This window comes from Centruroides vittatus, unplaced genomic scaffold, assembly GCF_030686945.1.
Source record: "Centruroides vittatus isolate TY-2023 unplaced genomic scaffold, ASM3068694v2 scaffold_1444, whole genome shotgun sequence".
In the NCBI taxonomy this organism is placed as follows: domain Eukaryota; kingdom Metazoa; phylum Arthropoda; class Arachnida; order Scorpiones; family Buthidae; genus Centruroides; species Centruroides vittatus.
The window spans coordinates 498848-515155 of NW_027122679.1; the positions used below are offsets into that span (position 1 = coordinate 498848).

General features: G+C 38.2%; 2 protein-coding genes and 1 long non-coding RNA gene across 3 annotated transcripts; all 3 read right to left on the reverse strand.

Annotated features, from left to right (window-relative positions):
* Positions 1–3316: 3316 nt before the first annotated feature.
* Positions 3317–3775, reverse strand: LOC136987043 (E3 ubiquitin-protein ligase RNF114-like). The gene has a single exon (XM_067284679.1). It carries the CDS (start codon positions 3773–3775, stop codon positions 3317–3319), a length of 459 nt encoding a protein of 152 aa, XP_067140780.1.
* A 1460-nt stretch (positions 3776–5235) lies between these two features.
* LOC136987120 (organic cation/carnitine transporter 2-like) lies at positions 5236–8639 on the reverse strand. The gene is given in 11 exon segments (XM_067284791.1): positions 5236–5548; positions 5887–6062; positions 6127–6308; positions 6380–6594; positions 6665–6762; positions 6833–6959; positions 7323–7491; positions 7641–7795; positions 7878–7981; positions 8046–8240; positions 8242–8639. Coding segments are annotated over 11 exon segments (1704 nt in total). The 5' UTR covers positions 8473–8639; the 3' UTR covers positions 5236–5496.
* Positions 8640–10623: 1984 nt separating this feature from the next.
* LOC136987108 (uncharacterized) lies at positions 10624–15733 on the reverse strand. The gene is made up of 2 exons (XR_010882578.1): positions 15644–15733; positions 10624–11292 (listed from the first exon to the last, which is right to left on the reverse strand). It is a non-coding gene; the product is annotated as an uncharacterized lncRNA (long non-coding RNA).
* Between the last annotated feature and the right edge of the window lie 575 nt (positions 15734–16308).

Genomic DNA, 16308 nt, shown 5'->3' on the forward strand with positions numbered 1-16308 from the left:
TCCTTTTAGTAATTTCCAAATCAATTGGCAGCTTGCGTGCAATTACCCGAATACTGTTGTTGCTAGCAGTGCGAAAGGCTTTAGTTAGGGAATGTAGAGCTCGTCTTTGTGAGGAGATTAATTTTCTTTTCATATGTACTTTATTAACTGCCGATCCCCATGTGCCACACGCATATAAAGTGGTTGGAACAAAAATACTATCATATATGGTGGAGAGAGCTTCGTTTGATAGCCCCCAATCTTTCTTGGCTATCTGAGAAAATGATTGTATAATGAGGCCAGTTCTGTCAGTTATATATTCAATGTGTTCTCCCCAAGTTAATCTATAGTCCAGTACAGCACCAAGATATTTCAATGTTTTCCCTACTTTAATTGTTTCACCATTCATTTTAAGTATAGGAGTTCTTAGATATAGATTGTTCTCTCGTGGTTTATTGAATATAATTGCCTTGGTCTTGGAGGTATTGAAGTTAAGTTTATGCTGCACTCCCCATCTGTAGATGTTATTTAGCATTAAGTTTCCTCTTTTTTCAAGATCTGCTCTTGATCTTCCCTCAAGTAATAGCATAACGTCATCAGCGTATGCCGTACAACAAGTTTCTCCAAAATCTTTCTTTAGAAATGCATCGAATGTGATAATCCATAGTAGTGGTCCACATACTGAACCCTGTGGGCATCCTCTATTAACCTTTTTACATACTTCATGCCGACCGTATTGGAAGATCGCTTCTCTGTTTCTAAAATAATCTAGTAGTAGGTTTAGTAAATTACGTGGGCACCTTATTTGCCGCAACTGATGTGTCACTAGGGGCCACCAGGCGCTGTCAAATGCCTTTGTGATGTCTAGACTGACCCCTAGGACGTATTTATTTTCTTGGAGTAGGCTGTGAATGTTTCTTATTGTATTTTCAATTGCATCCTCAGCTGATTTTTGGGGACGAGAATCCATACTGCTTATCACTTAGTTGTCTGGAATTTTCTGTAAACCATAGTAATCTTGTTGTAACGAGTTTTTCAAGTATTTTCCCCAATATTGACAATAGTGAGATAGGTCGGACATCAGTAGTTCCAGCTTTAGGTACTGGTACAACTTTCGCTCTCTTCCAAGCGTTGGGGAAAATGGCGTATTGCAAACACTTATTAAATATATTGTTTAAGTGATGTGGTATCAGATTCCAAAGCTTTATGGCAACTTCTGCCGTAATTTCATCTAGTACGGGTGCTTTATTTTTCCCCAATGTTCCAAATGCTATAGTAATTTCCTCATCTGTAAAGGGTGGAATATCTTCAGTATCGTCCAATTTCTCCTTTTCCAGGCGGATTTGATTTTGCCATTCTGAATCTAGAGTGGGATCATCTCCAGGGCAGAAAATATCTAACTGCGTAGTCATTACTTGGATTAGAGAAGGAGGATTATTTCCTGTGTTGTTACCTACTAAAATCTTTGTCTTGCGTAGTTTATTGCTGCACATTTTAGTCAGATATCCCCATGGGTTGGTTGAGGCTTTTGTACAATAGTTGTGCCAGCTACGTATTTTTTCTTCCTTGATGGTATTCTTATATATCTTCTGACTGTTGAGGTACTCTTCTCTATATTGGATTCTTCTGTTATTATCTCTACATCTTTGGAACCTTTTTCTTAATCTTCTTGTTGTATGTCTTAAGTCGCTAAGTCCAGGTGTCCACCAGGGAACGCTTTTCCTGTTCGCCACCATTTTCGGAATGAAGGTCTCACAAGCCTTTTTTATAAGCTCTATATTGGTATCTATCTGATTTCTAATTTCATTGCTGTCTTCCAGACATCAGGTCATGTAACCTTGTTACATTAATAAATCTAAATGAATGAAAAATGAAAATGACCCTCACGACTCCTCTCGTCCGTCCTGATCATCGCGCCCCCTATCGACAACCTCACATGTGGTCCGTTTTGGATTCTTCGGGTCCCGTTCGTTAACGTTTCACTTAATTACAGTTGAAAGTTATCACCAACGAGCTAGAATATAATACATAGAGTGGCTGAAGCGACGCCGTGTTTGAGGAAAAGTGAATACACGTTCGCCATTTTCTTTTTAGTCAAGTGGCGTGGTATTTGTATTGGTAACTGTAGTTCGATAGTATCCGTCGTTGCCACCAAGAGCGCTGTAACCAAGGTCATGACCACTCTATGTATCGATAGTATATTCTAGATCGTTGGTTTTCTCCGTCAAAGTCAATTACAAATTATGTCACTGATTCCCGTCTCTAACGATATTTTACGTATTTCGTCTTTCGGGCGGATAAGTGTTGCCAAACACCCATACGGATACGAGAGATCGCGACATTGATCGAGCGTATCGGTGGCTCCAAAGGCATATACAGAATTTTATTTTATTCTAGTTTGGAAATTTGTCTCTCATCGCGTCATTTGCACGGAAGATTAATTACTTTCCTTCGAACGACGGTCCGGTCTGGTGTTTTCCTGGTTTTATTCCAAATGGGGACCGGTTTCCCATAAAAATATTCCCCTGGAGACATCCCTCCCGGCAATTGTGGCACGCCTTGTCGTGCCTTTCCCACGTATTCAATTCTTCGCCTATTTTACTATAAAACAAAATAAGATTGTAAGAAAAAGCAATTTTTGGAACTTTTGAAATGGCCTCCCTTTTCGTTTTCTAACCCAACAAACCGATAAATCCGCCCACTGTCTTATTTATATCCGAATCGACAAATTATTTTGTATTCCCACGAAATTGTTGTTGAGCTACAATTTGAAAAAAATTGCACGCCTATACATTCTCACTGTCCGTCTGTCCTTCCTTAATCTCGACAACGGAGTTAGGTAAACGAAAGCCGAGACCAGATATGGAAACCATAGGGGCAAAAGGCCCAGGTTTCCGGTACAAATCGGAAGTCATGTTATTTCAATTCAAAAATTTCCCCCGAAAGGAGCTAGACTCCATTGCTAATAGGAAAAGTATGATGTACGGGGCAAGCCACTATTAATTTCAGGTGGAGAGCATACATTTTAAAGTAAATAAGTTAATAATACGATTAAAAATTGCAGCCCGACATTGTGACCACGTCACGATAAATAATTGCCCGTTAAAATATAAAAAGTCGTTATTACGAACAGATACACAAAGGGTTTAAATATGAGTGGCATGTGTACTTTTTTTCTGTATATAAAGAAATTATTCGTAAATAATAAAATCAAATTTTAATGATTGAAAATTCAGAAATTTTGCATTTAGATTCGCCGAAACGAAGCGTTATTTCTATTTAAAATTATTCATTAAAAATTTTGTTACGTCTATTTTAAATATGCGACCATCTCCATTTAGTCGCATTTTTTCAAAGCGCACTTCGGACAGATCAACGAATGTCCACGTTTCTTCTTGTTTTCAGGCGCTTTAACAGTCCGTTCGGTGCGATCTTTTTTTGGCACATTGCACATCGAATGATTTTCGCACCAGCAGGTGTACTCTTGTTGGATTTTTGGCAGCTGTTCGCATGCTGTCCTGTGTTCGCGTAGTCCGGATAAGAGAGTTGTTTCCTCACACGAATGGCAGATGGCGTAATGTGTGGCCATGATTTTCTTCACTTCTTTTACCCGACGGTCTCTCTTTTCAATTCTGCTTATCGGAGTTTGACACATCGGACAAACTTTCCAGATTTTTCTAACACTCTCGATACAGGTCTCGCAATACAGATGGCCGCACGTGAGGGTGACCGGGTCGATGTAAACATCCCAACAAATAGGACATCTGACGTGAAAAATATCTACTTCTTCTGCCATTCTTCGATGTGGATTTTTAACAATTGGCCAAATTATTATTATTCTACAATAGAAATTGTTTGGATTGTTTATTCGTTCAATTATTTCGTACCCAATCATTTTATAATTTAATTTAGATGCTGTACTTATTAAATTTACATCCTTTTTATACAAGAAATGCATTATCGTGTCGAAGTGGTCCTATTAAATCCCGTTTAGCCTAATAACGCTTTAAAAATTTCCTACAAATCGCCTTTTTCCCTGACGGGGCAGACAAAACACAGAATTATATTTTCCTATTTTTATTTATTTATTTATTTTTTTTTTATTGAAGATCTGTCCCAGCCGTTAAACTCGTAGAAATTCGTTCCGAATGTCTTTTTGAGGACTCAATGTTTCACAGTGACAAAAGCGCAGTGACAGCATTTAATGGGTACAGTTGAGACACACACACACACGTGTGTAACTCGATTCTGGTTACACTGATATTCGGGAACCCTCTCTTTGTTAATGCAAATACATTTCTGATGTTGTAGATGTCATTTTTGATATAGAGTGGGGATCAAAAATCGGTTTTCTTTCTTCCGTTCTCATTGAAAAGGTATTTATTTAACCACAACATACACACATACACATATCCGGGAATCTTTTTCTGTTTTTTTGGAGGGGGGTTTGTGTCTGAAAACGGAGATTTGTAAAAACCCCGGAGGGTCAAGTTTGCGACGATTATAACACTTTCCGATATTATATATACATAACAGCTGAAACGGTAAAAAAATAATAATAAATAAATAATAAAATAAAATAAATAAAGAGGAAAATGTTGTCCAGCTGACTATACATCCTCGTAGATTGCAAAAGACGTGTATAAATTTATAACCTCTCAAAGTCTTTTGTTAGCCAGAATAAAAGAAAACTACGAAGTAAGCTATTTTTAAATAGAAAAACTTATTCTATTAATCTTCTTTATTGCCGGACATTTTTACGGAAATAATAATAAACGATTTTTAACCATAAAGCACGAAACTTCGAATTTCTTACAATTAGCATCGAAATCACTCGAAAATATTCCTGGCATCTTTAATTATTCAATATTAAACCAGGGAAAACGTCACGCACATAAAATCGACTTTAAATTCTTCGTTTTAGTTAAAATCTTAGTATTTTTCACACGTATTGGTCGCTTTATTTAGGGAGCTTAAAAGGAAAAAAATATGCATTTCGAATTAGGATTTTACTTCCAGCGTGGACCGACGTGTATAATAAATTTCTGTACTACATTAAGCACGAATTATCGCATTGTGAATTTATACTTTAATAATACGTTGATTAGGAACGAGTCAAACGGTCAATCTATTACGAAAATATTGTTCTATAGCAATTTCTGTTAGCGAATAAAAATTTGCACGATAATTGAATGATTTTTAAAAAGGAATATTGCTCAAATGTGTTGGATTTGCGACATAAATGAAACGTTGGACTGAAAAATACAATTTTCTTTTATTGCTTTCCATAAAAATATACGTCCAATCATCGAAAAATAATTCTACGTCAGCTTACTTTTAGTTGACTAAATTAACCCGGAACTATTATTTACAAAGCACTTATCAGTCGATGGGAATGCAATTTACACAAAACTTATTTAAATGGAAACGCACGTTAGTCCGAATTTTCACGGAGATTCCAAGCATAAATATCCAAGAAAGACGATAAATTCGAAGGAATATATACGTAAATGTCCTTTACATTCTGGCCGGAAATACTCTGGGCTTGTCGTCACACGTGAAATCCTTCCTGGAAAAGAAAGAAATTTCTGAAAATTTTATAAAAAATACGAAAAATATCAAACAAAATTACTTATTCGCTCTTACACTTTTAAACGTTAACAAAAATTTGCTCTGGTCATTGGTAAAAATTATAAACGTTGATGATTGCGCCTATCGACCAAATCAAAATAAGATTAAAACTGAAATCAAACAAATAAAACAAAATGTAATAATAAAATGAAAAGGCGAACTCGTGCCAGAAGCCGTTCCAGTAAGGAGTTATTCGCAGCGCGACCTTGAAAATGGTCTCGATACGTAAACACGCGGCTCGCGGGCCAAGTGGGCCAAATTCGATTGCATACTCACTGTTCTCTCTTCTCGCAACACTGACATAACCCGGGCAACGTGGCCAATTCTTCTCCGTCTTCCAAACTTTCCGGCAAACTTCTGTTCAGTGTCTCCGGCAGAAAAATCATCACCACTGCCGCCAGAGCAGATATGGCACCAAACACTAGTAAAGGTAAATAACGAGCGTACATGGCCTGAAATTGAGAAGAATTAACGATTTTTCTCGGGCAAAACTCGAAGATTTAGAGATTCACTCACCAACATAACCACCACCGGACTGAGAAAATTTCCCGCCGATCCCAACGCCTGTCGAATGGCTAAAGCTTGAGTTCTGACCACGGTGGGGTACACTTCTGCGGCGTACAGATAGTTTATGTTGTAACCCGCAGTTAGAGCTAATCTTCCAATTACTAGAGACGTAGTTCTGACGGCGAACGTATCTGCAATAGAGAAATTTGGATATTGTACGCGGATCGTCCCAAGCGGTCGACTTACGAATAGAAATGGCAACCTTTGGGAACTGCTGCGATGCTCATGTAACTCAAAGCTGCCACCAACAAACTGCTGACTGCGGTGGGTCTTCTTCCGTATTTGTCGGCTAATCGATCGGCTATGGCATTGGCCACGATGTCTAGAGCGGAATTAGCTGTGATCATCAAGAAAGGGTTGTCGGAAACTGTGGCGGCGTACACGTAACCTCCAGTAAAACACAGAGACGTACACATCCTGCGAGAACAGACTACGGTTCTTAGTGATTGAGTACCGAATGTTAAATATTCTATAGACACGCCTTTACCAGGACACGTTGGTAAACAAAAATATCCTCCTCATGTTTGGTTTCTTCAGCATGTCGAATAACGTATGCTTCTTTCCTTCGGTTTTGACCAGAGGAAACTGAGAAACGATTCAAATTATTATAATCTAATCCACGTAAGGCGAATATTAAAAATGTTCTTACACTCACCTCCATCGTGTCGAAGAATTCCGGAGGAAATTCCTTATTATTGATTCTAGACATGGTCTTCAGTATTTTTCGGACTCGATCGAAACGTTGTTTGGCAACCAACCACCTTAAAGATTCGGGGATGAACCTGAAGAGAAACCAAAGAGGGCAGTTGCCATTTAAGTAAAATATACGCGTATCGTGCCACCTACAGAAATTCAGCAATGTTTACTCTGATTAATATTCCGGATTCTTCTCAACCTTTCCCTTCTGCCTTCGCTATGGGGGCCCTGAAACAATGGCAATTGTTAAAGAAGAATACTTCACCTCCAGTTAAAGAACCCAGCTTTCGCACTATTGGCAGAATTATTTTACACTAAAAGGATCGTCGAGTGCTATTATTTAAATTCGGAATTTTAATCGTCGACGTTACGTTTCTAGGATTGGAAAGTTCTCCTTGAACTAGTGTACGGGATGGGTTACGTATTCGGAGAAAGATTAATTCTCTTACTTGAATAACATGGGTACGATGAAGAGGGGAACGGACACGACGAGGTTAATTGTCTTCCAGTCTCGCAGGAAATAAGCAATCCAAGGCAGGATACAACCTAGAAGAGGATAGGCGAAAAGATATCCGCTCGAGACAAGCAATCTGTGCTTTGATCCCACGTATTCCATAACTGTAATGTTATAAAAGATATTTTAAAAATATAAGCACGTGTGATCGTTTATTATAGTAAGGATTCTACGCTCACTAATTCCCTTCGGGTAAATAAACTGGCGAGGTATTATTAGCAACGATGACGTAACAAAATGTTTACCTCCTTACCTAAGACGTAGGCAGTCATACTCTGAGAAATCACCATGCACCCGATGATAAATCTGACGATCATAAACCAGGTAAAATCGGTGACAAAATTAGTGGCACAACTAGCAACGGCACACACGGCGTGGCCCACTACAAGAACAGGCACGCGCCCAAACCTGGAATCGAAAATACGTAAATTAAGAGCTAAAATACCGGGGAAAAAGACAAATATATATATATATATCATCCTGCACTTACATGTCGGCTATAGTTCCCATAATCAATACGCCGACCGCGGTTCCACCCCAGAAGACGGTGTAAGCAAAATAAGTCCTCCAAGCATCGTCGCAGACCCAATTCAACTGCCAGACACGAACGGTTAATCGAGAAACACACGGTAAACTAATAATACAAAAAGATACTCACCTCGGAAACTAACGTTCTGTAAACGAGACTGTAATCGTACTCCCAATTTTGACATTTGACCGGGAGATGGGTGACGTTTTCGAAGGATGGGGAATCGTTAAATCGATAGCGATAACAGCGACTGTATCTCAACTGGCCTTCTACCTCTTCCAGAGGGATGGCGAGGTTCTTCTTCTCTTCCAGACTAGCGTTACCCGGTAAAATCGGATAAGTCGCACCAATGATCCGGAGTCAACAGCAGCAACATGTTACCGTAGATGACGAATGCCAGAAAGGGGGACACCAACAGCCACAGGAAGAGTGCCAAGAGCTGCTGATAACGGCCGAACTGTCCGAAACGGTCGAGGAAGGAGTCGAAATTCGTCTCCCCCTCCTTATTATTGTTTACTAAAGGAGCGCAGTCGACTCGAGGTAATTCGCTCTCCATCCCGACTTCTATCGATCTGCTTCTAACGCGAATGCGACGGACCAGCGTAACCGTCGAAACGGCGCATGTCCGGAAGTGGGAATGTTCTTCCTCTTTATTTTTAAACTTATTTCGGGGATGTTTAAGTTAATTAAGCACGAATTAATTTACTCTTCCGGACATTCGACAGTTCGTTGAACTAAAAAAAAAATAAGTTGCCCTCTTAGCCACGTTATATTAAAACGATGCTGGCAACTGCAGCCGGAACATGACATTTTGACATTCAAAAGCCTCAAGCGACGTAATAAGCAACTTCTTAAATACGTCACAGAAGTAAACAAAGAGTAAGGTGTATAATTTTGTGTTTACGTCAGCAATTTTTTTAATTGTTTACTAGTATGGAATTTTAATAGGTTTGAAAGCGAAGAAATTCTTTATTTCCGTATAAATAACGAGTTAAAATCTGATATAACGAAGCGGAAAAAAAAAGTCAAGCGTGACAATACAGCGACGTCCAACAAAGTTTTAATTAAAAGAGGATTATAAGCGACAAACATCGAACTGGTGGCGAGTTTCGCAATTACTCCGCTGGCAGGATTAAATACTCGTTTCCAGTCGGTGCCTCTAATTAATTAACAGAAAATTACGGCAGAAACTAGGCCCGCTTGTCTAAGGTTCCTCCAAATATTTGTTTTTTTTTTTTTTTTTTTTTGTTATTCTTCTCTTCGTCGTCTAACATTTAGTTCCACTTCTTCATCACTCCGTATTGTCTATCGGATGGAATTAATTAATTAAGTGCGATACTTATGTCGATAATCGACCTTTCGAGGTTAATTAGGGAGGTAAATGACTGTCTAATTGACATGGAAATAGAATAAAGTCGTCTATAGAAGCAGTATCGTTTTTTAGAAACGTACAGTACATCCCGGGACGACACTCATCTTTTTCTGACGTTAAATGCAGGAACATTTATAATTGTTTATAGCGAGGAGAATTATAAATATACAGGCTACACCTGACCTATATATTTAATTTATATTGTAATACGAATGAATAATCGTAATTAATATATTTTTAATAAACGATTACTAATTAAACTTCAAAATCAGAGATAAGCAAATTTAAATAGAACATAAATAAAGCGTTTAAAAATTCTTTTAAATCACCATTACGGAGCATGAAAGAGATGGCAAATCTCATTTAAATTAATCGCGAATTAATTAATTGGAAATAAAATCTTTCCACTAGAAATAAGACTTTTACAAGGCTCTATCTGGAACGAGAATCAAACTCATTATTATCTGGTCGAATGGATATTTAAAATGACATTTTTATCTCGTTTCCACTTCCGGACCATCCATTTGATTTGGAATTTTATTTTTCGTTCTAACGACGTTCCTCCTATTTTAATATATTTCTCTGGAAAGAAGTGTCTTACGTCTCTTCTATATTAAATATCCCTCTCGATTATAACGTAAATTTATCGAAGACAAAAATTCCCCCGTAGAAAAACGCCTGAAGTGGGGCCCCATAATTCAAATTTGCCTGGGATCCCACGAAACTATAACGCGTCACTGAAGTTTACACCTAATAAGAGTGTGAATTACGTTAACGTTTCCCCTCTATGATTGAGAATAGAAAAAGTATTGTTATATATATACTACTATTGTTATATAAATAATATACACAGATATTTATTAACACAGCCAGGGGCGTGTTACATTGCGACTTCAAATTGCATTTATGAATTCGAGTCTATGGAGAGACCGCCGGTCCCATACAGCGGGGTACAGGATGGGGTGGGTTACGCCATTTAATTTTCGTTTTAGCAATTTTCCGAGGGGTATAGGCGGGAGTATTGTAATTTAAGAAAGAGATAAGACACCGCGGTAGAATTGAATGTAGTCAATAAGACGAGGTCGTGTACGACCTCTTATTAGAGAAATATCAAAGACCTTCTAGCAGGGGTTTCGTATCTACGAAGGTCATTGAATATTTTCGATTGTAAAGAAGTGACTAATTTATGTATTACTGGTATATTTTTAATCGATTCTCTATTTCTACGATAGGTCGTATAGATGCTCTGGGATAGATGTCTACGATTTCTTTTAGAAATGGACTCGGGGAGTAGAGCGACCCTTTTGTCTTGTTTTTGAACAAACGATACACGTAGAATATCACATTATTTTATTAATTGCACGTATAAGGTACGGTACAAAGCAGTGACACGTTCGCCAAGCAGCAATTCGAAAACAAAAATGAATCGTTACTCAAAGGTCGAGATCTCGGCATTACGTAACGTTTCTGTAAACACCTCCCACCTTCTGGTAACGCGTGGTAACGTTTACCCCATCCTCATACGCGTTACATAATTTACGGACGTTCCCTTACCACAGGAAAAGAAAAGGAATTTACACAGAAATTCTAAAAGAAACAATAGTAGCTACTTTTTCTTCAATTAAAATAACGGTAGAATTTTCATTATTCGCTTGGATTTTTACTTTCTTTCTAATCTGGTAAACGTCTATATTTCAAACGTACGAGTATTTTGCATGGGTATAGGTCATAAAAGAATTCACGTCACACCACAAACGTTTACGACGACGACTTCCGGGTGGTGCGAAAGTACGATATACGAGTGAGCAATATCGTATATCACGATGTTTCCCTCGTAAATATTCCCAAGACGGAGTGTTTTCGGTTCCGGATTCGAAATCAAAATCCGTCTCTACGGGGCTACATTTTACACTCGTAAACATTTCTACGCTTCTCCGATCGTATTGTCTTTCACGCGGGTTTTTGACGACGTCACCGCTGCAGAAATCCATCATCCACTCGTATCTACAAAGAAAAGAAAAACAAAACACACTTTACGACGGCGTTTTGACAAATGAATCGTCGTAAAACATTCGGTTTATAACCCGTATACCGGTATCGGCTATAAACCTAGCGGCGTGGACATTCTCTTTACAATTTATGAACGGTACCTCCAGAAAAAAAAACCCGAAATAACGTTTAAAACCGAAGTCTTTAGTTCCGCACGACAATTCTTTGTGGGGGACGATCGATATTTATATTTTTTAACGATTTATCATTCATCATTGTCCGTTAAAATCGGTCGTACCAGAGACATTTTGCCCAATGTTTTATTATTTGGAAGTCGTTCCCTCTTCTACGGTACGTAAGAAGTTTGCAGTACAAAAAAAGAAATGATTTTATTCGTACACGAAATTTATTCTTGCATACAGTACGTTCCTTAAGCCGGGTGACACCTGGCAGGTATACTTGAACGTGTAGATGACAGAACTGTCAGGTATACTGGTGTAGCCACGTACGGCTTTGCCCTTTGTCGTACTAATCACTTTGAAGTCGAATTATTAATACTTCCTACATTTAAACTGTATTGTTTTTAATTGGATTGTTTTATTATTTTTAATTATTTTGTCGACCGTCCTTCACCGAACATACTGACTTACTGTACGGGCCTGTATATGTTACGCGTACGATTGCGTTAATTGATTTTATAGCAAATATTAATGACGTATGACAAGTTTTGAAACTAGTTTTATTGAAAATTTAAACGATTCGTCCGTAAAATGCTGTTTTAGAATGTAGTTTAGTTTTATTACGTCTTTGGTATCGGTAGTGTCAACTTATAAAAGTTATCTAATCTAACCGGCTTTATTAACTTTAAAATAATTTCTTATCGTTTTAAATTGGGGAAAAAATTATAAAATTAGGTTTAAAACCGAAAATAAAATAATCTCGAATGAGATTCTTCAACCCGCGCTTATAAAATGCTCTGAAGTGTAAGGTAATATCGAACGGAAACTAACTTCTTTAACGATAAAGAATTAACTAAATACAATAAAAACGCTAATCTGTTGATTAGATTTAAGTGTTTTATTAACACCTCTTATATAATTTGAAATAAAAACCAGCGATTATTTATTGTGACGTCGTCACCCTGCCGTGCTGCAATTTTCTACATCTCGATTTTATTACCGTCTTGCCCCTGTAAATCATACTTTTCCTGTTAACTTCTCGCGCGGGTCATCTGTCTCCGTTCTAAAGAAAACCTTTGAATTGAAATAACGCGACTTCCGGTCCGAATCGAAGTTTGTGTATATTTAATTGGGGCCTCGTACTCCTAAGATTTTCATATCCGGTCTCGATTTTCTCTATCTAACTCCATTCTCGGGATTAAAGAAGGACAGACGAACACTAGTGGTAATTTCTAGGCCTGCAATTTTAAAATTGCTGCTAAAATAGACAGACAAAGCATCCGTGGTCGATTACTTTCACAATTATAATTAGTGGAATTTTTTATTCGCTCCCAAGGGAGGGGAAGTGCCTGGTTTGTCCCCCTCTGCGGAGGCACGTAATTTTCAGTATTTATTCGATGATAGCAGATGCAGGGTGGAGTTACAGAAAACGGGATATAACACATTAGAATTTCTTTTAGATTAACGAAAATCAATTATTGTTTGGAAATGTCATTTCTCGGGACGAATCCGTCCAGAAAGGTCGAAAGACAAGTAATTATTGGCTCTTTCGTCTAGGAAGAAGCTAATATAAAACAACGAAAAACATGCCAGTTTGTTGTTTAGATATTGTAAATTATTAGGCTACGAAGTTTAAATCGTCACCTCTTACCTTCCCTTTGAATCGATAAGGTAATTCTTTCCCTTTGATAAGAATTCCGCCGACGTAGCCCGTTGGAGTTTTCGAAAGATTTGTCGATTTTTATTCTCTCGAGAACCGTTAACTTTAGTTAGATAATTGTCATTGATCCCTTCTCTTCAACAATTCTACTTGTAATCTCTGAAGAAGGATCGATGGCCAGAATCGTTTGTATTTTAAACATTACAATCGTGGTTTTTATGCCGAATTCCAAAGAATCGTAGTTAACATCCGAGTACACTTAGCATCTTAAAATGTCCTTAAGTAACTTAAGCACGTTTGTCTTTGTCTGAGAGAGTGTTTCTTAGAAACTCTTTCCTACCTTTTTCCCTATTGACGACTGCCAAAGAAATCCCTTCGGTTTGTAGTCGAATACACGATTTGTGTTCCGTATTGTATAATAAATAATGCAAATGAGACAAGTGCTTACGTGTACTTACCTTTAAAAACGTTGATTTCTCGAACGAGAGTTTTAATCTTTTGAAATGTGGCTATCGAGTGACTTTAATCCTTCGTACACGCGTGTTCCTCGGGTATTATTTCTAATTAGTTCAAACTGGACACGGGACCACGTGTCCACGCTTTGTATTCGTGTTAAAAAGCGTGATAATGATCGCTCGGTTTCCACTCTTTTAAAGGGCTTACGACTTAAAATTCTAGCTGAAAATGACACAGAAGTCGGCTTCTGTATTATTTTTTACGCGATAAACAATGGAGAAGTAGAAATACATTCCGATATAGACAGAAAACAACGTGGTTTCGATTCAAACATTTTCCCCAGAATGGAGTTACACAGATGACCGTCACGACTCTGTTGTTATCAGGAAAAGTACGACGTAAAGGGGCAAGACACTACTAATTAGAGATGGAGAGCATATATTTTAAATTAAATTAGTAATATGATTAAAATTGCAGCCATTAAATACATTTTTTTAAATTACATAACTAGATATAAATTGTAAACGTTTATTGTATTTAGTTACAGTCGACGATATTTTAATATTTAATTCATTACATAAATTGTTTGTACATGCCAATGGAGTATATGCGAAAATTTTACGAAGGGGAAGCCTGGAAATATGCTAAAAGTCATCAAGAATCCATTAAATCTTGGAGATAATAAAATGCAAATTAATTACAACGAATTTGTCGCTTTGGATCGATGACGTTTAGTGTTACCGACTCGTTTATAATAAACGAAGAAGTTGTGAATATAAAATATGCCGTTAGGACCCAGCCAGGTTTATCAATTTGGCAAAGGAGTGGTGGGCCTTGTCCATTTTCTTTAATTACAAATCACCCGTAACTTTACCACAGAATCCGGATTTTTATCAGCTCTCTTCACCCCGAGGGAAGAGGCTTATTTTCCGTGTCTACAATCGGTGGAGTCCTCCGAGGGCCCGGTAAAGAGTGCCTTTTGTTAAAATTCGATAACATTGTTATTTTTCCACTTTAAATCATGGTAAAATACAGAACCGCGACGTTTAACACGCATTAATTACGTCGATACCCCCAGACAAAGGTATAAGAAATGCACAGCACGTTTTCCGCGCTGGTTACGTGCAAGGACCAACGGTTTGTAATCGGAAAGGAAATTTCCAAATGAAAAAAAATAATTGGAAGTTTCAGGCCAGAGAGGGAGAGATTGAGAATCTGCACTTTTCCATTAAAGTTGAGGCTTCGAATTGCATCGGCATCCCCCTGATTAGGAAAAGATTCGATGGTGCAAACACCGTATCGTGATACAACCGCGTAGATGGAAGTCCGCACGTCATCGACGATATAAATGGATACGTCGAAGTCACTTACAGAGGAAGTTATAATGGATATAAATGGATAACTAAATTATTTATTAATATATATATATACATCAAATATAGAATAAAATTCGCCCGACTTAAATTGCAAAGTGGGTAACTTTCTGGTAATTGTAAGACGAATTAATCGATTTATATAACACTGGCTGAATTATACGTAACTCGCACTGGTCGAGAAGGCGATTCGGTGTTTTTTTCGCCACTAGTCGACCGAAATTATCCGAAAATTTACTTAAATGAATGTGGATTATCGCGGTTTAGTAGGAAATTTATCGATCGTAACGGTACGAAAAGAAGTTGGCACGGTTTCCCCCCTCTTAAAAGTTACGCTAAATTCAATATATATATATATATAGAGAGTAAGTAACCGTTTCCTCTTCTATACGAAACAGTAAAAATTAAAAGATGTCATCCCTGTAATTATTTCCAAATACGATTTAACGGAAGAAAAATAAAGGAAGACGTGACGTGATTGCGGTATTTTGATCGCGAATCACGCGACGGAGTGGTTCCATTAACAAACCTCGTTTCTCGTTTCCTCCTTTCTATTCATACGAACTCGATACGATAGAAAACACCGCAGAAAAATACGAGTTATAATCACTACCGGACAAACAAACGGACCGACTTCTAAATGAATACGTTAAAAACTCTCATCCAAGTTATATTTAAATGAGAATTGGTAAACTTACGCGGGAGTTCCGGTCACTCTTCGCTCTTCCTCTATAGGGGAATATTCAAAATCCGATAAGACAGAGCCTACGTTTTCTATTCGATAGCCCGTCCGTAAATCTGGCAAAACTGGGGACGAGGGGGAGAGACGTAGCGCGCGCCAAACTATTAGCGCACCATCTGTCGATAGAAATCGAAGACGACGCTTTTTAAGGAAGAAGATCGACCGCCCCGACTTGTTTAAATGATTAATATGTCGTTGGGAAAAAGGGTGGGTTCTTGGCATCCCCCTCCGTCTACCGTTCCTCTCCCCCTCTCCCGTATTCGCCACCGATATTTTGGACTTCCCTCGTTCCGAAACACCCGAAATGTCGGATGCTATCGTGGTTTTAAATCCTCTAATAAGGAATTTTGGTAAAATTCATTTTATTATTTATTAACGCCACCGTAGAATAGCGACTTTAATTCCATACTCCGGTGCCGTTTCTGGTCACGTGGTACGCTCTCCTCCGCACAAAAAGGGAGGAAGGGCGCTTTTCCGTCGGTATCCGTCAAAAAAAGGGCAGAACCGAGTGGAAACTTGAGTACCTAAACGTTTGACGGCCGGTGTACCGTCAGGCATTGTTTTGACCGTCGTCGTGGCAACCGTATTTTTGCACTCCCCTCCCTCGGATCCTTCGATCGG

What these genes read in the sequence shown, in the direction of transcription:
- LOC136987043 (XM_067284679.1), bottom strand. Translation starts at nt 3,775, where the DNA reads ATGGCAGAAGAAGTAGATATTTTTCACGTCAGATGTCCTATTTGTTGG.